This window comes from Saccopteryx bilineata, chromosome 2, assembly GCF_036850765.1.
Source record: "Saccopteryx bilineata isolate mSacBil1 chromosome 2, mSacBil1_pri_phased_curated, whole genome shotgun sequence".
Lineage (NCBI taxonomy): Eukaryota > Metazoa > Chordata > Mammalia > Chiroptera > Emballonuridae > Saccopteryx > Saccopteryx bilineata.
The window spans coordinates 228,682,534-228,703,598 of record NC_089491.1 but is presented as its reverse complement, the minus strand read 5'-3'; the positions used below and the strand labels follow the sequence as shown (position 1 = coordinate 228,703,598).

General features: G+C 46.9%; 1 protein-coding gene across 1 annotated transcript in view; it reads right to left on the bottom strand.

Annotated features, from left to right (window-relative positions):
• RCAN1 (regulator of calcineurin 1) overlaps window positions 1-2,407 on the bottom strand; it is a 97,050-nt gene extending 94,643 nt beyond the window's left edge. The window contains exon 1 of the mRNA XM_066259444.1: window positions 2,007-2,407. Coding sequence (XP_066115541.1) covers window positions 2,007-2,249 — 243 coding nt within the window. The 5' untranslated portion in view covers window positions 2,250-2,407. The remainder of the gene's footprint in view (window positions 1-2,006) is intronic.
• Between the last annotated feature and the right edge of the window lie 18,658 nt (window positions 2,408-21,065).

The window sequence follows — 21,065 nt, the reverse complement described above, 5'->3', positions numbered from 1 at the left end:
AAGATTATAGACCCAATGATCTTAGTCGAATTTGCTTATGCTCAGGGTGATTTCTGCCTTAGCGGTCCCTGAAATAATTCTATTTTCACCAGTCCCCAAGTGAAAAAAGGTTGAAAACCATTGTTCTAGTGTCTCTCTCCTCTCCTCAACCCTTACAGGGGTCTCAAACTCGCGGCCCGCTGAACAATTTTGTGCGGCCTGCAGACTAATCCACGGGCTTACTTAATTTTATTCAAAATATTTTGAACTTTGTGGATTAGTCTGCAGGCCGCACAAAATTGTTCTGCGGGCCGCTTGCGGCCCGCAAGTTTAAGACCCCTGTAGGAGGCTCATCATATTCATCAACCTACCCAAGGGCCTAAAACAGTGCCTGGAACATTGTGAGCATTTGGTAAATAGTGAAAAAATAAACAACTCAATGAGCAAATGAATACCAGCCCACAGTCTCTGCTCCACAAGTCAACTCTTTAGTAAGACCATCCCTGATCATCTTACACAGCACAGCAGTCTCCCTGCCCTCCCAGATCTCCATTCCCACAGCCCCCATCTTCTGAGTCTTATTTTTTTTTCTTTTGGCCCCATTACCTCCTGATATATTTGATATTAATTTACATTTGTTTCTCCCAACAAAAATGTCAGCCTAGAAGGCAAGTATGCTGTTTTATTTGCTGCTGTGCCCTTGGAGCCTAGAACAGCGCCTGGGCCAGAGCAGAATCTCAATAACAATTTGTTAAAATGAATAGCTAGTAAAGTGGGCAAAATGTCACACAAAAAACCATTTCAGGGTTGTCGCTAACACTTCTTGGGAAGAATATAAAACTGAACTGCTAGACACCCAAGCAAATAAGCGCCGTCTTACGTGACCTGACCTTGTTCCCCTAGAAACATACCCTAAATCCTCAAGAAAGAGACTGGAAATGGCAGCTAGAAGCTGGTCTAGAAAGAGAGAAGGTTTTAGAAAGAGGAAGACTATTTGTGGCAATTGCAGTTTTGAAACGTGCAGGGAAGCTTACCGAAGCTCACAGACATTGTATTGTAAGTCCTTCCTTAGAGTGCACCGCACATAAATTCTACCAATGGGACTTAAGACAGTCTCTGTCCCACAGTGGAGTGCCCCTTGGCAGCAACCTTCAAGTACAGCCACTGACAGTGTTTGTGGAGCAGAACCACGTGAGGGAGATACTGCTTTTTTGACAGCTGCTCCTCTAGTAGGGCACTGCTCTCGAAGACAGGCTTTATTCTGCAACTCCTACGTGGTCTGAATTTTTTCTGCATACTAATTGCAGATTGGAAATAAATTCCTCCTCCCCACCACTAGTTACTCATACCTGCCCCCTCACCCTCCAAAGTGTCTAAACTGTGTGGATGGAGGTAAGGTGGGAACTCCCAAAGTAGGGAGTGTCCCCGAGGGTGGCATGTCACTCCTTCCGTGAGCAGGATTTCTGAGTAAACGTTGTACAGGCCTAGAAAGTGAGGCCCTTCCTCCCAACTCCATTCGACCAAAATTGGCCAACCGCAGGGAAATGAGCAACTATGATGCTCACCAAAACATTGGCTCTCCTTCCACTAGTGCAGATTGGGAATGCAGTGAGTCACGTCGCCTCAGAGTCCCTGTGAATGAGGTGACCCCTCCTCTACCAAGTGCAGGGTGATGGCACGAGCTCCCGGGCTCCCTGGCCACTCCGGGTGCTGATTCCTCCCCCGTCCCCGCTGGAGTGGATGCCCGGGGCAGGGGCATCGCTGGGAGGCGGTGACCAGCCTAGGTCCCAGTGGTGGCGGACTGTGCGCGCGGTCCAGCAGGTGCTCGGGAACCCGGGACCCTCGGGGAGCTCGACCCCACCCTCCAGGCAGGACCCGAGGGAACCGCCGCAGGTCGGCCAGCGTGTCGCCGCGTCCGCGGGGTCCTCTCCCAGCCCCGGCTAGGATATCGGCGCTGCGACCTGCCCCGCCTCCGCTGGCAACAGGTGTTCGCCCTCCACCCGACGGCCCGCGCGACTTGCCCTCACCCGGCACAAGCCGTCCACGAACACGCGCGGGTCCAGGTGGCATGCGATGGTGGCGCTGGGCAGGTCCTGCAGGTCCACCTCTTCCATCTCGCAGTCGATGAAGCTCCAGTCGCCGCCGCCCTCGTCCGCCTCGGCCGCCCCGGAGAAGGGCACAAAGGGACGCAGCGTCACCCCGGGCCGCGCTCGAGCCTCGGCCGCCTTGGCTGCCTCCCCGAGCCGCGGCCCAGCCCCGCCGTCCTCCATACTGGCGCCCGCGCGCCCCCGGCGGCTGCGCCCGGCTCGCGCTCTCCCGTCCGCCGACCCGCGGTTAACCCCCTAGCGTTCGCGTCGCAGCTGCGGCCGTCACCACGCCTCCGGGAGACACGGCCTCCGCGCGCCTGCCCGGTCCGCCGCTGTTCCCCACCGCGCTCGGCCCGCCCGGCCCTCGAGGGCGGAGCTCCTGCGAATTTTGCCGCGAGCCCTTTAAGGCCAGATCAGCTTTGCGTCTTGTGTCCCGCCCTTGCGGAGAGAAGGCCAATAAAGAGGCGAAATTCTTTTCATGTGACCCTCATTCCACCGCCTCAGCCTGAAGCCTTGGGGAGCCATGTTGGTTAGGGGCGAAAGCCTGTCTTGAGCCAGTGCTGCTTTCCCAACTGTCACTGCCTGCTGCACGGCGCCAGCGAGGGTCGTGGGCACCGGTGGAAGCTGGGTTCCCATGCGGTGACGTTTGAAAGCACCTAGGGCAACTGTTGGAGATTTAAGTGTGATCTAGTCCACACTATAGCTTGGTGGGCATGGGCAAGTGGTTGGATGCCTACCGTGTATTATTACATGCAGCCGCAGATGAGGAGTGAGTGGGACCATGACAACAGGACCTCGCTTTTACATTTCAGCATCTTAGTCATTATAACATTGTTCAAAATGCATACAATCAGAAGTGAAATTTTCACTTCCCACTATGTACTAGGTACAATGGGACCTAACACAAGCACCAAAACATGGGTCCTTGCCTTGGCGAGCCTATAAAGGGAAAGCAGAGATCCTCAAGGCTCTGTCTCTCCTTCCTCCCTGCTAAATGGACAGAACCCTTCACCGGAAGGACAGTGTGAACACTTGAGTCTGAACTTCAGCATTGCCTTGAACTACTTGGCCAAGTAACCAGCAAATCTCAGTGTTGTAATAATATAAGGTTATAGTAATTAAATATATAGAAATATAAAAATATGGATGATATATAAAAGTAATTAAAAAGATATTAAAAATAATTATTAAAATTAAATAGAGTTATGCCAATTGGATAGGAATTAATATAGTGGCTTAGTGCCATAACTCTGTAATGTGATAAACAGACTCTGACTTACAAGCAGAGCCCAGTTAGTATGTGTGTGTGAAGCTATACATAGATAAGAAGTGGCTTGGTGTTATTTACATTAACTTTGTAAATTAATGAAAATAAGAATATCTTAAAAAGTGGTTTAAAGTAAACATTTCAGTAGATTAACATAAAGGGGGTTCCCTGTGAGGAATTCCCAAAAAGGTGGTTTGAGGTGATAATCCTGTAGATTGACACCTGTTAGAAGGCGTTGGCCAGAAAGGGTACTAAAGCTGAGGGGCCCCCTGCTGCGGTAGTCGCCCAGACTCCAACGTTGATGTGGACTATCTCCACGCAGCTCTGAGCTCTGACCAAAGCCAGCTGAGAAGAGCACGCCGACAGGGCCCCCTTAAGCTGTACCCAGGCACGCCAAAAAGATTTGTGAGTTGTAAATAGCCTGTGTGATTATTGCAACTAATTTGTGTGTCGGTTGTGTCTTTCCTCCGGTGGCATTTAACAGTAGCATCCTCATGGCCACCTCAAGAGTAATTAATCTTGAAGAGGCTGCCAGCCCTGCTGGTAAGCAGGAGTGTCCCACTACACGGGGAAGTCGAATCAGGGACGCCTGATCGACGTAGAGCTTGGGCTCTACTGGGACACTCAGGGACCTCATCTGAAGGGTGGGGTCACATATGGTCAGACTCTGGTAAGGGCCAGTGAAGGGTTCCTGGGTTCATATGCTAGGTTTTCCGGGACAGGTGAAATTAGACCTGTGTTTTCTCCTAAAGGCGTTTTACCCTTCAGTTAGGAGCTGTAACTGATTATAAGAAAACATATATCCAACTAAGAGCTGAGGTTTATTCAGAACACACTGCATGCTTTGGTTGCTGTCAGGGCAATCTTAGGGCAGTCTGCGTCCTCTAGAAACTTAACTCTAGCAGGAGCGGTAATACACAGGCAGAGACAGATCAGAAAGCAGGATGTGATGAGAGGATCTGGAGAAATTGGGACCATCCCGCATTGCTGGTGGGAGTGGAGAATGGTGCAGCCACTTTGGAAAGGCAGCCTAGCAGTTCCTCCCACCATTAAACACAAAGCTACCACACAACCCAGCAATTCCCCTCCTAGGTGTAGCTCCAAGAGAAATGAACATACGTGTCCACCCAAAAACCTATATACGGAGGTTCATAGCATCATTCTTCATAATAGCTAAAGAGTGGAAAGAACCCAAACCTTCATTAGCTAATGAAGGGGTAAACCAGATGCATCTCCATTCAATGGCATATCTTTCACCATAAAAAGCAGTGAAATACTAACACATGCTGCAAAATGGGTGAATCTTAAAAACATTATGCTAAGTTCAAGGCACCATCACAAATGGCTACATATCATTTCATTTATATAAACTATTCAGAAGAGGCGAATTCATAGAGACAGGGATGTAGATCAGTGGTTGCAGGGGCTGGGAGAAGAGGGAGGGGGAATGACTTCTAAAGGGTACAGGTTTCGGCCCTGGCCAGTTGGTTTAGTGGTAGAGCTTTAGCCCAGTGTCTGGGAGTTCTGGGTTCGATTCCCAGCCAGGGTACACAGGAGAACCACCCATCTGTTTCTCCACCCCTCCCCTCTCCTTTCTCTCTCTCTCTTCCCCTCCTGCAGCCAAGGCTCCATTGGAGCAAAGTTGGCCTAGGTGCTGAGGATGGCTCCATGGCCTCTGCCTCAGGTGCTAGAATGGCTCCAGTTGCAGCAGAGCAATGCCCCAGATGGGCCAAGCATCACCCTCTGGTGGACATGCTGAGTGGATCCTGGTTGGGCGCATGTGGGAGTCTGTCTGCCGCCCCCCTCCTGGCACCTTGCTTCTCACTTCAAAAAAATACTAAATAAATAAATAAATAAATGGTACAGGTTTTTGGGGGGGCTAAAGAAAATATTCTAAATTTGGATGGTGGTGATGTTTGCATAACTCTATGAATATAATAAAAACCACTAATTGTACTTTAAACGGTTTTTAAATTTATGGTATGTAAATTGTATCAGAATACAGCTGGTATTTCAAAATAGGAGAATATGATGAAGGCCGAAGGGGTCAGACAAAGTGCACCAAGCGGATGACACAGCAGGTTGAAAGCTCTCTGTAAACCCAGCCAGACATTCTGAAAAGGGAAACAAAAGGGAATAGGCACTAGTTTTGGAAAAAGCTCCCAGCCAGCCTGTTGCTGGGTGGGTCCTCATTGTGTAATCACCCTTAGGACAGGAGGCTCTTTCCATCCTGGCTTACCCTAAGCCTTTTACAGCAAGCAGACAAAGGATGGGAGAGGAAAGAATGCACCAGGGAAAACAGGAACCTGAGCAGTGCGGGGGAATAAGCCATCACAGGTGGTAGTGGCCGAGCTGAGAGAGGCAAGGGAACCTCAGGCAAGTAGGTGTTGAGGGCAAAGTTACCTGCCACTGACTTCACGATGCAGTGGGTCATTACTAAGACAAGGACAGAGACACGCATTCTTGGGGTGACATTGTATTCCCTCCTCTGTCTGTCTCCTTCCCCTCCCCAGGCAGCAAAGTAAAGAGGGTGATATTTCTTCATTGTCTGTATGACTCTAATAATACCAATTTCATTTGGGTAGCTCATAAATAGCTAATGGATATACATATTAAACCAGCTCAGATAATCCTCATGAACAGGTATCATTACTCCAGGGTCTTAGAACTGAGGCTTACAGAAATGGAATGATTTTCCCACAAGCAAACAAGTAGCAAATGGCCAAGGAGAACACCAGCCTTGCTTATCAAAACGTGAACCGGGAGTAACGAGCCTAAGGAAGAGCTGTACCTTCCCCAGAGCAGCGGTCATGCAGGGCACCCTCAGGACACTGGGGTCAGCACTGGGCGCAGTGCTTGAGTGATAGAGAACTCTCAGAATATCAAAGAAATGGACGCTCTCAGAAATAGGATTAGCATTGTGGCTTCGGCATCTGAGTGCCCAGGAATCTTGCCCAATTGCTGGTGACTATTTAGTAATAAAATGTCAGATTTTTCTTTCCACATAGAAAATAAAATTTTATAGTAACTGTCATCTTTGTCATGCCATATAAGCTTTAGAAGGACAGGCCTTATTGCCTTCACTGACACCTGCAGTTAACACCAACCATTAGTGGTCTCTGCCAAAGAGGGAAAAACAGGGCTGTCAACATGACAGGTAGAGATGTAGCTAAACATGCTGCTGAAGTATGATCACAGACATTTTTAAGGATGAAATCAGTTAAGCTAGGGAGTCATCTGTTCAGAGCTGTTGTACAATGAGACGTGGCCCAAATCCCCCAAGCATCCTCTGGGAATTGTTAGCTGTCTCCCTTTTCCCACCTGTGGCAGTGGCATCTAACATCCCCCCTGTTTCCTGCTTTGGCATCTGTCTATCTAGAGAGGGCCTTTTCCTCGTCTCATTGGCTCACAGGAGCAGGTGTGATCCAGATGTTCAGAAACCCAGGGGAAGGGACCAACATGGTGAAGAGCTGCTCTCAGTCATGCCCCTTCGTTGCCTGCAGTATCATTACAGCCACACTATGGCCACAAACTAAGTGTCCATCTGCAGACGAGTGGATAAATAAGTGGTGTGTAGATACAATGGACTACTACTCAGCAAAAAAAATAAATAAAGAGAGAGAGAAAGAAATCTTGCCATTTGTGACAATGTAAATGGACCTTGAGGGTATTATGTTAAATGAAATTAGTCAAACAGAGAAAGACAAATACTGTGTGATTACACTTATTTGTACAATCTAAGAAAACAAGACAAATGACTAGACAGAACAAAATAGAAACAGACCCATCAATATGGAGAACAAGTTGATGGTTGACAAAGGTAGGGGGAAGGAGGATGTGTGAAATAAAAAATAATAATAACAGAACAATCATGAAAAACACAAGCTACCCATAAGCAAACAACAACAGCAACCAATTACTCTCAGCAATTTCTTTCTTGAGATAGCAGAAGGGCACATGTTTTAGTTCCTATATTCCTCCACCTCCCATTCATTCTCTTCCCGTACCTTTCTTAGTGCCAACCATGGCACTTAACTGAATATAACAGAAGACCAGGGCTCAGGAAGCCCTATGTACTTGTTTTGGTTCTCAGCACCTATCTCTTACATCTGACGCAGCGCTGTTATGCAAACACACTTGCATGTGCTGATAAAGCAGCCTGCTCATTTGCTAGGTGAGGAAATTTCCCTGTGGGACTTTCAATCGCTTCTTGATTTGTTCTAGAAATTGAACGGGCCTGCATGCAGCAGGCCCTTGCTGAATGATCATTAAATGAACCTAAGGCATTTCCACACATTCTGGCAAATTATAGATGTTTAAAAAATATTTAAGATAGAAAGCAATAGTTGACTTTCTGAGGGTTTGCTTTGACAGAGAATGTACCCTTCCTAAGGCTGCTCAACCGGATGAACCCTTAAATGACTCAATCCAAAGTTTCTGGTTCCTCCTGTAAAATGAATAAAAATGGATGCTATATTTGTTGTTGTATCAGAGAGAGAAACTTTTTTTACTTACTCAAAGTTCAGTCTTAAAATTTACTGATAAAAATCCCTGTTGTTATTATTATTATTATTATTATTATTATTTTAATGGTCTCTGATGCTTTTAAAATCAGAAAGCTAAAGTTATAAATTGGGTTTTGGGAAAAATGTTGAAATTTGGTAACTGACTTTCCAAGTTTAGAAAGACAGTTTACCGCCCTAATGGTTGGCTCAGTGTTAGAGTATCAGCCCTGCGTGTAGATGTCCCAGGTTGGATTCCTGATCAGGGCACACAGAAGAGGCAACCATCTGCTTCTCCCCCCTCCCCCCCTTCCTCCCCTACAGCGATGGCTTGATTGGTTCAAGCACACCTGCCCTGACACTGAGGATGGCTTGTGGAGTCTCTGGCCTCAGGCGCTAAAAATAGCTCATGGCCCCAGGTGGGCAGAGTATCTGCCCCAGACAGGGTTGCTGGGTGGATCTCAGTTGGGGTGCATGTGAAAGTCTGTCTCTCTATCTCCCCTCCTCTCACTTGGAAAAGAAGAAAAAAAAATAGGGGAAAAAAAGAGAAAAAGATAGTTCACTGACTTTTGTATCCCTCCCAGCTCCCATTCAAGGTTGCTGACACCTGTGTGAGTTAGGCTTCTCCCAGCTGCAAGTAACCAAGACCCCTGGGACCACTGTAAACAGAATTTGTTTACAAATTTACTTCATTGGGGAAGTACTTGACCTCTCTGAGGCTCCAAATCCTGGGCTGTGGAAAGGTGATTTTTAAGAGCTTCCTTTCAGAAGCATTGACAGGACTAGAAACTATGCCCAAGCTATGCCAGGCACAGAGGTGGGGCTCGGCGTGGAAGGATCATCATTCCACTCTGTGCTGTGGGGGCTGGTTCTCCCACTTACATACCGCCTCCTCTTATTTATTTATCTTTTTTTGTATTTTTCTGAAGTTGGAAACAGGGAGGCAGTCAGACAGACTCCCGCATGCGCCTGACCGGGATCCACCCAGCATGCCTACCAGGGGGCGATGCTCTGCCCATCTGGGGCGTTGCTCTGTTGCAACCAGAGCCACTCTAGCACCTGAGGCAGAGGCCATAGAGCCATCCTCAGTGCCCGGGCCAACTTTGCTCCAATGGAGCCTCGGCTGCGGGAGGGGAAGAGAGAGACAGAGAGGAAGGAGAGGGGGAGGGGTGGAGAAGCAGATGGGCGCTTCTCCTGTGTGCCCTGGCCAGGAATTGAACCTGGGACTCCTGCACGCCAGGTTGACACCTCCTCTTATATATGAAAATCTTTAACAACGGGATAACAGGTATACTAATCTTCCCCTCGCTCATCACCTGTAGCAAATGTGTCATAGTAAACGTGAGATGGCAACAACAGGCAGAACTGCTGGAATTGTTTACAGCGGTTTACATTCCCGGGCTTCTACCAATAAACTAACATGAACAGCTATTATTAAACATATTTATAAAAAAAGACGAAGACAAATTCTGCCATGTGTGTGGGGGGTGCTGTGGAAGTGATATATGGGAACTCTACACTTTCTGTTGAATGTTTCTGCAAACCCAAATTTTACCTTAAAAATTGCCTAATAATATGACCACAAAATGCGTGGATTTAAAGAAAGTTGGGTAAACTTGCTGGAACATACTAGTTGCAAATTGTACCTCTCCAGGAAATATTGGGGACATTAAAGAATTACTTGGTTTTGAGTAGCTAATTGTGAAGGGGGTCCCCCCCCCCCCCGCCCCTTAAGTAATGAGAGAACTAGTAGATTGCAAGGTTAAGGGAGAGGAAACACTGCCACCTAGCGGTTGAAAGCAGACTTAAAAAAAACAAGGCATTTTACTTTGCGCAGGACATTTTCTGTGATATTATCACTAACACTGGAAAAATACCCAAATCCTTTTATAAAAGCTGGAAGAAAGGAGGAATGAGGGAAGAAGGAAGGTAAATGGGAAGGAGAAGGAATTCTTTTATCTTCCTTCTCCTTCTCCTCCTCCTCCTCCTCCTCCTCCTCCTCCTCCTCCGTCTTTAAAGAACAACAAAACCTGGAATTTGTTTGGCTCAAGCAAACAAAAAAGTTTGGGATGGAGTCCACATGGGGTTCATGTGCTACCTCTGTACTTGGCCTCCCTCCGTCTCCCATTGCTGGCTGCCGCCACCTGTCCATGTTTCTCAGGCTTGGGTTCTGGAATCTAGCTGTGACTGGGGGGACAGGACCACCATGAACGGCTTAGATGGAAGAGATCCAGGGTGGAGGCCACAGCATCCAAAGCAAGGACTGTTACCCCTGAATATTTGAGATATCAGTGGGCACATTGGACTTCTCTCCAGATGCAAGAGAAGGGGTTTAGGTCAACTTCAGGAGACAAATGTGGTAACCAAACAACTATATACATCTATTCATTTATTTCATTCCCGAAGCCCCTGTTCCCATCACCATTTAAATCTCCTACAATTCCCCTAGCAAACAAGCCGGGGTAATAAGACAAAATCCACCTCTTCTTCCATTTCCTTGACAAGCTCATCTGGATGGCTTAATCATACTTGAAAGAAAGCATCACATTGCCATGATACAAAAAAATGAGGTGGTGCCTTGGGGGTCAGGACCTGAAGATGATGGTGACAGTAGATTGCCCCTGAGGGCTGTGGGGTTTAGGAACAACATCTGTGAGAGGAATTCTCCCTGGGTCTCTAGATCATCTGTCCTCCCCTGAGAGCCCACCCCAGTGTGAGAACAGGCATCATCTATTAATATGTGTGCATGGTGCTGGTTTTCTGGCTTGCTTTTATCATCAATACCAACCCCTGGAAATCGTGCTACAGTAGCACGGGGAACAATTCCTTGTTTGTGTCTAGTCTGTAGTGTACCTGGGTCCTAATTTGTTCAACCAGTTTCTAATTCATTCCACCAGGGCAAGTGGGTTGTTTCCAGCCCTTTGCTATTAACAGCAGTGCTATGTGACTAGCCCGTGCATGGACCTGCTTTGCATGCTGCCAGTATGTCCTTGGGAAAGACTCCTAGAAGTGGGATTGCTGGGTCATAGGGCACATGCATGCACACACTGACTAGGTAATGCTAAGTCTTCCTCTGTAGTTTCAAATATGCCATTTGAATCGTAAGTTTCTGTCTGTTTCTCTTACTCTGTTAAGCCAGAAGCTTTGTGTTTAACCTACTGACACTGCATCCCACTCAAGAGTCAAATTATGTCAACAGACCAAGGCTTTTGTTTCTGTAGGGCCAGAGGCCGTGGCCATCTGGCCATTCACATGCAGGTTCTCATTGAATTCAGACAGATGGTAAAGAAACAATAGAGCCAAAAAATGGTGGGCCATTCCTTTATTAAAGTCTCGCACAGGCCAAAGAGCAAACAGGCAGGGAAAACACTTCCCTTTCACTCAGGGCTCCCAAAGCCACTGACGCATTCTCCAGCTCTACACCAGGAGAATCTTCTCTGGCTCCTCCTAGAATCAAAGGCCCCCACCAGCCTCAGTAGAGCTCCCAAAGCCCCTCAGCTCTGGTTCCCCGTCTGCATACTTTCTCTTTCTCTGCCAACATGGCTTCTCCTTCAGTACTCTTCATTCTCTCTGCTCTCTCTGTAAAGCTTCCTAGCACGAAAACCTCTCCTCTGGCAAACATTAGCAAAAACAAGGGCCCTTCCCAAGTGGAAGGTAACTTGCAATTTCATAGACCACATATACCTGGTGCTACCCAGCCCCCAATATAAACTATAAGCGAGCAAACACAAAAATCATATTTTACAAACTTATTTGACCAAGAATTCCCATTATAGGTTTTCATCAATGTGTTCCCAAAACAGGGTCTTCACTAGTGCACTGTAGGGCCAATAGCCGCGGCCACCATCAAAGCCGCTTGGCCCATGCAGGTTCGCATTTAATCTGGATAGATGGTAAGAAATTAACAGAGCCAAGAAAGTGGTGGGCCATTTTTCTTCATTCCTGCTTGCAACTGGCCAGCGAGAAAATACACACAGCAGGAAAACACTTCCCTTTCCATTCAGGGCTCCCAAAGCCACGGACTTTCTTCGGGTTTTGCTAGAATCAAAGACCTCACTCAGTCCCCTCTGCATGCCTCCATTTTGGCTGGCTCTTCCATGCGGCCTCTCCTTCCCCTGCTACAACATGGGCTCCTTGTCCCTACCACAATGTGGTCTCCCCTGCAAAATGGCCTCCTAGCTCCTCCTTTTAAAACTTTTTGGCGTGACAATCCCCTCCTGCAGCACACATTAACATAACAAGCCCCTTCCCAAGCAAGAAGGGCAATTAGCTGTATCATGTGAAAGCATCATCACGTCAAAGCAGCGGCCATCTTTAATAATAAGAGTGAGCATAAAATAACTCATCTGCTCGACATACACACAGACAATCCAATGGAGCTGCTTAGTTATTGGACACGTGTGGACATGCCCTAATGCCACATTTCCAGTGTGAATGGCTGGCTATTTTGGCATCGTTAAAATATTGCACTTTGAAACTATTTGTTGGTCAAATAAGCTTGTAAATATGATTTTTATGTTTGCTCACTTATAGTTTGCATTGGGGGCTGGGCAACGCAGATATATGCTAATATATGCTTGCTAATGTTTATTGGAAAGAAGATTCTGCCCCCACGACTGAGAGGTGCAGGAAGATTTCTTTCTTCTCTTCTCCCTGATTCCTTGGGAAAAGCAGATGCTTTTCCCTTGGCTTTTCTTGTGGTTTTTCTGTTGTTGGGCAGATGAGTTTGTAAAATCTGTATTTTCTGGTTTTGCTCACTTTTATTGTTAAAAATGATGCTGCCCATGTGAATGGCCATCACCCAGGTGATACAGCTAATTACCTTCCTGCTTGGGAAGGGGCTTGGTTATGCTAATGTGTGCTGGAGGAGGAATTTTTGCACTGAAAAGTTTTAAAAGGAGGAGTTAGGAGACCGTTTTGGCAGAGAGGAGACCACGTTGTTGCAGGGAAGAGAGGTCACGTGGTTGCAGAGGAGGCAGGAAGCAAGATGGCGGGGAGCTGAAGGGGAACAGAGGTGAGGGCTTTGATTCTAGGAAACTTGGATGAGTCTGTAACTTTGGGAGCCCTGAATGGAAAGGGAAGTGTTTTCCCACTGTGTATATTTGCTCACTTGCCAAGTGCGAGCAGGAATAAAGGATAGCTCACCAGTTCTTGGCTCCATTGTTTCATCACCGTCTGCCCGAATCTAATGTGAACCTGCATGGGCCAGGTGGCTGTGACGGCCGTGACTACTGGACTTACACCTGACTTGGTGAGACACCAATAAACAGAATGGCCCACCGTCCTCCAACGCCACTGTTTCTTTACTGTCTGCCTGAATTCAATGAGAACCTGCATGTGAATGGCCATGATGCAGGCAGTGGCCCCTGGCCCTACACTATTTCAATGGAAAAAATTCATGCTGTACCCAGGGGGAAGAATTCTGGTGCCAGAGTGTCCCCAATGATGTCACACATCCCTCAAGTCCTAAAGAAAAGGAAAATGCCCTCTGCATTGGATGCTGACTCCCCTTCTGCCTCAAGTCCCCTGGGCTCATTCCCAGAGGCCCAGCAAGGACTCTGGGTCTCTTCTGCCTGGCTGACCCCCCAAGGAGAACGGGTGGAGGCCCAGCCCCTGGAAATCTGGGGAGGGTTTTGGTTCCATTTATCTGGAAACATGGCAGCCAGACGGATACAAATAGGTGTGTCATAAACTACATGGGCTGTACCCCAGAACTGGGGCATTTGAGCCTCATGATCTAGGGCAGTGGTAGTCAACCTGGTCCCTACCGCCCACCAGTGGGCATTCCAGCTTTCATGGTAGGCGGTAGCAGAGCAACCAAAGTATAAATAAAAAGATAGATTTAACTATAGTAAATTGTTTTATAAAGATTTATTCTGCCAAACTTAGCGAAAATCCAACATAAAGTTCTTGGTAAATAATTATTATTATATGCTTTAACTTGCTATAACTCTGCTTTATAAATTTTATAAAGTCAAGTTACTTCCCTACTTTATAAATCACCATTACTGTGGAACCGGTGGGCGGTTAGAAAATTTTACTACTAACAGAGATACAAAAGTGGGTGGTAGGTATAAAAAGGTTGACTACCCCTGATCTAGGGCTTCTGGTAGCAAGTCAAGGCTTCAAAATCCTGGAGGTTGATCACCTGCCAAAAACCCCTTTGCAGGTGAACGTGCCCCGAAGAAAGGGCTTACACTCCTCAGATATAGGATCTGCTCTCCTAATGAGCCAGCGGCTTTTAAAAATGCTTTTTGAAAGGCGACAGTGGCCGTGGTGGAGAAAACAGGAGCCAGGGACACTAGGGAGGGATCAGGTGAATGATTCATTCAAAAGCTTCCTGTAGAATCCATGCATTTCACAGGTGAGTCCTGGAAGAAAACAAGACTCTCTGAAACCAGATCGCCTTGGCTTCAGCAAAGATTAAAGAGAAGGGTGAGCCTTTTTAAAGAATTAGCCTGTATCTCAGAGGAAGGGGGCATAGGCTAGTACATTGTTTTGATAAAGAAGCTATTGATTTATTAAGAAGAAAGGTCATCAGAAAAATCCAGAGTTGACAAAGTTCAGGAGGGATAGATATTTGGAAATCTGAATTGCTAACCTCGTTTTTAAAAATTAAGTATAATTTTTGAATTCGCAGGAATAATTTTTAATATTAAAAATATTAAATATAATAAACTGTACAAGATTCAGAAGTCAAGCTGTTTTAAAAAGCATTCACAGAAATGACTCACTCCCACCCTGGCCCCCTCCCCTAGCAACTGTATCTGGTTATTTTTCCTGTGTGGGCCGCCCGCCGCCAGCCAGCGCCCCCACCCGTGCCCGCAGTGCCTGCTGCCTTTTTCAGAATGTGGGAATGGAAAGGGAAGGAGACAGGCCTGATGAAAACAACACCTTCTTCAGCTCCTGCCAGGTGGCGGCACCTTTCATCTAGCCTCCTTCCCACCCCAGGGGGCAGAGCCTTGGGCGAAGCTGGCGGAGAGGGGGAGCCGGGTGGTGCTAGAACAAGACCCAGGTGATTGTTGCACAATTGCTTTACCTCTATAATTGCCAGAAACTGAAAAAGTTTCTGAAGGAAAGGAGTTCAATTTTGGGAGGGTGGAAACCTTTTGTCCAAAAAAATTTAAAGCTTTGGAATAAGTAAACAACCCTCCCCACCCCCAATTCAATCCTCCCCAAATCATCTCATTGCAGAGCCCATGCTAACTAACATTCAATGCCAACAGTATTTGACTGAGCACCACTATTATAAATGTGTGTGTGTGACTATGTATGGGTAGTCACTGTATTCCACTATAGTAGCTACATTAATAAATGTTAACCATGTTTATATATGTAAATATTTTATTTATAAATTTTACATACCAGTAAGAGAATGTTATACTATAAGACATACACAAGAAATATGTTAAGAATGTTGATACCAAAAGATGTCTCAATACCTGTTTATTTTTATTTCCTTTGCCCTAGGGCTGGGCTGGAGGGTCCCAGCAGGGGGTTCACCCTCCCAGACATTCCTGCCTCTAGAGTTGCAGACCTACAGGGAAGAGGAGAAGTGGGGAGTGTTTGTAATGCACCAGCACACTGTCCTCCGTCTCATTTTGTCCTGGATGCAGGGACACGATGCCACCTATCAGACCGGGAGCTGAGGAGGCTGCCGGGGGGGGGGGGGGGGGGGGGGGACACGGACCTGTCACAGGGTCCCCACTCCAGGAAGTCAGGGAGCTGACCACTGGGTTTGGAGTCCAGCCCAGGTAGATGAAGATTGATTTTGTTTTGTTCATTTTTCTGCTTGAAAAAAATGAAAGAATGGAAAAAATATAAAGAATTGTTCTACTTCTACTCTGACTTGAACCACTGTGAAGGGCGATGCTCCTCCTCTGTCCCATGAGAAGCTTGCTCTGAATTGTTTACAAATTGCTGTATTTGGGTCATCTGTTCAGTGGAGGGTTTCCCAATGTTGACATTCGGGGCTGGTTCATTCTTCGCTGTAGGGACCGTCCTGTGTGTTCTAGGGTGCTGAGCAGCTTTCCTGCTCTCTACCCGCTGGGTAACGGTAATACTCCCCCAAGTTGTGACAACCAGAAACATCTCCAGATTGTGCTGAATGTTCCCTGGGAAGCAAAACTGCCTTCAGTGGAGAACTCCTGGGTGGTCCTTTTCAGAGGCCCCCTGCCTGGTGTCTGAGCCCAGCACAACTGTTAGGGCCCTAGACGTCCAGGTGGGAACCTTCCCTGTTTCAGGAAGCAGAGGGGTGGCCAATGCCTGGTCTTGGACCACTGCCCCATCCTCCTAATTCATCCCAGGCAAGTGCCCTCTCTCGATGCCCGTCAGTTCATATCACTGCCCAGCGTGCCCTCAGGTGCCTGATGCTCCCAGGCTTTCTGAGGGACTCAATGCCCCATTCTTGCCTGCATCTCTAGGGCTCTCAGCTGGCCCGTTGTCACCCCCACCCCCTCATAGCACATCGTGCTTTGTTTCGTCCTCACAGAGATGACACCTTTTTCCTGGCGTACTTCTACTCTGGACTTTCTCATGCTCTTTCCTCTGCCTGAAATGCAGTCTCCTCTTTCTGTAGCTTTTAGTTTTGACCAGTTAAACGTGATTCTTCAGGTGCACCTTAGACCTGACCAAGCCTCACTATATCCCTACCCAGCCCCCAGGTCAGGGTAGGGCAGTCTTCCTACCTGCTCCCCTAACAGGACATTTTCTTACCTCCCCTCCACCCCCACGCTGTAAATGCTTGGTTAATTGTCTCCCAGGAGTGTGGCTCCAGCAGGACAGGGGCTACTGAACTGTCACCCCTGTGTCTCCAGCCCCAGGACAGTGGCTGGCCCACCAGCAGGTCTCAGGGTGTGTCTGTTTGATGCAGGCAATCACTGTACAGAGGCTGGCACTGATTGGGAGAGGTCAGGTTCACGGGGTTAAGTTCACAAATGCCAGAGTGAGGTTGTCGAGGTTCACCTCTGGGTGCTTTCCAACTGGGTGCCCTTGGGTAAATTATTTACCCTTTCTGTTTCAAGCTCTCTATCTGTAGTGTGGGGTGATGATAACAGTGTTTGCCTGAAAGATTACTATAAGAATCTTATGAGTTAGCATACAGTTCCTGCTTAAAAGACTGCCTGGCATTCAGTCAGTGTTGTGTAAGAGTTTGCAGTTAGAGTTTCTGAACGCTTAACAGAACTAACCCACACTGAGAGAATAAGATCTGTGGTTTGAAACAGGTGGTTGGTGATTGGGATGAAGAGGTAAGGGTGGCAGGGTAGGGGGTGTCCTCAGGAGAACAGCAGGGATTCTCAGGAATAAGATTAGGACCTTGGAGAGTAAGACTCCAGAAATGCACTCATTTTATAAGAACTTGTGGTAGGTTTTTTTTTTTTTTAATTTTTAAATTAATTTATTTATTCATTTTAGAGAGGGGAGAGAGAGAGAGAGAGAGAGAGAGAGAGAGAGAGAGAGAGAAGAGAGGCAGAGAGAGAAGGGGGGGAGGAGCTGAAAGCATCAACTCCCGTATGTGCCTTGACCAGGCAAGCCCAGGGTTTTGAACCGGCAACCTCAGCATTTCCAGGTTGACACTTTATCCACTGCGCCACCACAGGTCAGGCATGGTAGGTTTGTTTTGGGTCCTTCTTCCCCTATTTGGCCCTCTCTCCCCATAATCCACATAAGGAAGCTTCTCTGGACTTCCATCACTATTTACATCATTTCCATGAGAAAAATGCATTTCAAGTTCCAACCTCCTGGCTTGTCAACGCGTTACAAAAAGAGAGGACGGCCTGTTATATGAAATCATTGTGGTTTCTTCGGATCAAGCATCTGGATGAAGTGGACATGTTAACCTGGCCTGGGAAGCATTCCTACTCTCCATGTTTGTGTCATTAGATAGGAAACTGAAGCTTGAGTTCTCTATCCTCACTTTTTTTGCAGCCACAGGTCTGGAGTCGGAGAAAAATGACCTTGTGTGGTGTCATGTCTGGGGTTCTAACGTCTGGAGGGGAAATGACTTCCACCTTCTAGACAAGGTTATCACAGGCATGTGGAGAAGCCAAGACCAGGAGCCTTTTCCTGGCGCTTGAGCCTGCGTTGGTGAGTTCACGTGGACCTTTGCTGATTACCTGAGCTCCGGCAGTGAGGCTGCAATGGAGACGGCAAGGTTCTGCGCCAGCTGTGGAGTCAGTGTGGTTGTTCAAACAAGTCAATCAGGTGGGCAGGGAGGCAGGCCGACAGCAAACATTTGCCGGATACTGTGCTAGGTGCCCCAGGACAAGGCAAGGACAACAGTGGTCTGATGCAGTGCTTCTGCAGGTCCCCGGTGCTGTCAGAGTCTCGGTTCCGACCTCTGGCTCTGCCACTTTCTGGGGCAGTTTGATTCCTTAGAATTTCAGTCCACTCATCTTTAAAATGGGAAGAGTAGTTTTTGTAACCTCATTGGGGTCTGAAAAAAAATGTGATGTGACAATCCACACTCATGTGTCATTATACACTAGTTATTAATGTCACTGCCTCTGTTTTGGAGTTCATGAGCAGTTGACACAATTCTGTCAAGAGAAAGAACTGATGAGCACAGCCTTTAGTTGGGCCGTTTTGGTTTGGAGACAATCTCTGTCAGGGCATAGGCAGCTTGGGTGAGGAATAAAGCAGATGGATGGCTAAAATGCTCTGTATAATAACAGGGATTTGTGGTTGAATGTGAACAAGGCAGGGGGAGAATGTAGGACACTGTAGAGTGGGAGATTAGAGAAAGTGTGACCAGTGAGAAGTCCTGGGACCAGGCATGACCAAAAGCCAGAGGCAGATTTAATGGCAGGCGTACTGGGCGCATGCCCTGAGCCCCGACTTCTGAAGGGCCCTGCAAAACCCCAACTTTATACTTTTTTCTAATGTAAGGGGCCCAATATTTTCTTCTGCACCTGGGGCCTCAACCGACCTTAATCTGCCTCTGCCTAAAGCCTAAGGACTATGTCTCCATATATGTCTATATGTCTAATATTCAATTTTTTGGCATTTTTCCCAGCGTGATTCTGATGTAACTAAACCCCAACCTGCTGACTATCCTTAGTCCTGAATCTTTTTTTTTTTTAAGTGAGAGGAGGGGAGATAGTGAGACAGACACCACATATGCCCTGACTGGGATTCGCCTGGCAACCCCTCTCTGGGGCTGGTGCTTCAATCAACCAAGCTATCCTCAGTATCTGAGGTCGAAGCTTGGACCAATGATGTTTGAATCAATCAAGCTGCTGGCTGCAGGAGGGAAAGAGGGAGAGAAGGGGGAGAGGGAGGGGAAGAGAAGCAGATGTGTGCCCTGACCGGGGATCAAATCCAGGATGTCTGCACACAGGGCCCATGCCCTATCCACTGAGCCATCAGTCAGGGCCTGCCCTGAATCTTATAAGTAAACCTCTCCCAGGCTATGAAGCCATGCATCCAGGTTTGCCTGAACAGTCTCATGGTTTATACCTGAAGCCCTAGCATAATTGCTTTTACATTAAAAAATGTCTGAGTTTAGGCTATACATTACATCCTAACTAGGCCCACTGCCTTCTGTGAAGTGGTGTGTTTGAAGGACCAAGAGAAAGAGGCTGGATTTACCTGAGCTGATGAAGAGAGGAGAAAGCAGGTAAGGACAGGGTGGGGCAGACATAGGCACTCAGAGCCAGAGGGGGACCAGGGGAGACACGGCCGAGGCCACGGGATGGATGCTGGGCTGCCCTCTGTGCCTGGGCAGGGCTTCTGGCCACTTACATCTTCAGGGAGAGCTGGAAGGAAGATAAAGAATATTCAGGCAACTAGCATATGGGTTATACCTAGAGCATTTTTAGGTAAATTTACATGCATTGAAACATAAAATTTCCATCTAGCCAGACATCCCCTGCGTCCCTTGGTTGGCAACTTCCCCAGCCCCTGCCCCTGGCCTACCACTGATCTGTTTCCTATCTGTAGGGTTTTGGTTGGAAATTGTATTATATAAATGGAATGATATGTTCTGTATCCTTTAGGGTCTGGTTTCTTCCATTGTTCATAGTGCATCTGAAATTCCTTCATTCAACTGCATGAGTCTCTAAATGGACCCCCTTTTCATTACTGAGAACTATGCCATTGTATGGATATACCATAGTTTGTTAACCCAGCGTCTCTTTCTATTTGAGGATATTTAGGTTGTTTTTACTAATCACTGAGCAACTTGCACCCCTCTTAAGATATACATATAGTTTTTACTGAAAACACCACTGAGAAACAAATTCTATTTCAAGGGTTCTTAACCTTGTCCAAGCTGTGAACCCTTTCGTTAGTCTGGTGTGTGTTTTTCTTTGAATAATGTTTTTAATGAGTAGAATAAAATGCATAGGATCTCAAAGAAAGCCAGTGATATGGAAATGCAGTTAATATCCAATGTTAAGAAGAAATGTGTGACTAAAAAGAATTCGAAGAAGAAACGAGGTAATAGATTAATTTTTTTATGAACACATTCAATGAAATCCAGAGGCAAGTCTAATAACCACTGGAATCTTGAGGTACCAATGTGGCAGCGAGAACTTACATCTGGAATGAGATACAAAAACATGTGATTTCTGTTGGAGGTAAAGTCACAGATCCAATTATTATCGTCCTCCTGCCCCCCAGAAACTCATTTCATTGAAGAAAATGCTAAATTTCAATTTGAGATTCCTGAATATAGAATTATGATTTCCCCCCAGGAGCCTCCTGAACCTATCCACATATATTCTGAGAACTTTGGTTAGGGGCTTTGCTATAATTAGATCATCCAGCTCATTTTGCTGCACAACCTTAAAGAAGGGAAAGGGATGAAAGGATTTTTGCTCACTTCAGTTGCCTTGGAGATAGAGCCTGGGTTCTTTCCTATGCTGACTCATGCCGTTGATGAGTGCATAAACCCCCTTATCCCAGCAGGTACCTGATCCCTGGTCATTTCTGGGACTTCAGAAACCGCTCCGCTTACAGCAGTCCAACAACTATGCCTTCAAGTCCTGTGAAAGAGATCCTGAACAAAGCCTCTACGTCCTCAGAGAGGTGAAACATCGAGCTTTATCTCAACCTGAGACTTGCCACCTGAATCATAGCAGTGTGCACACACTTAAAGCAAATGCGCGTGTACACACACACACACACACACACATGCACACACACACTCGTAAGAACTGTTAAGCCAGGGGTAGAAAAATACAACCCATACTTTGTGAACTCTGGGTTTCTATTGAAACCTGAGCTAGT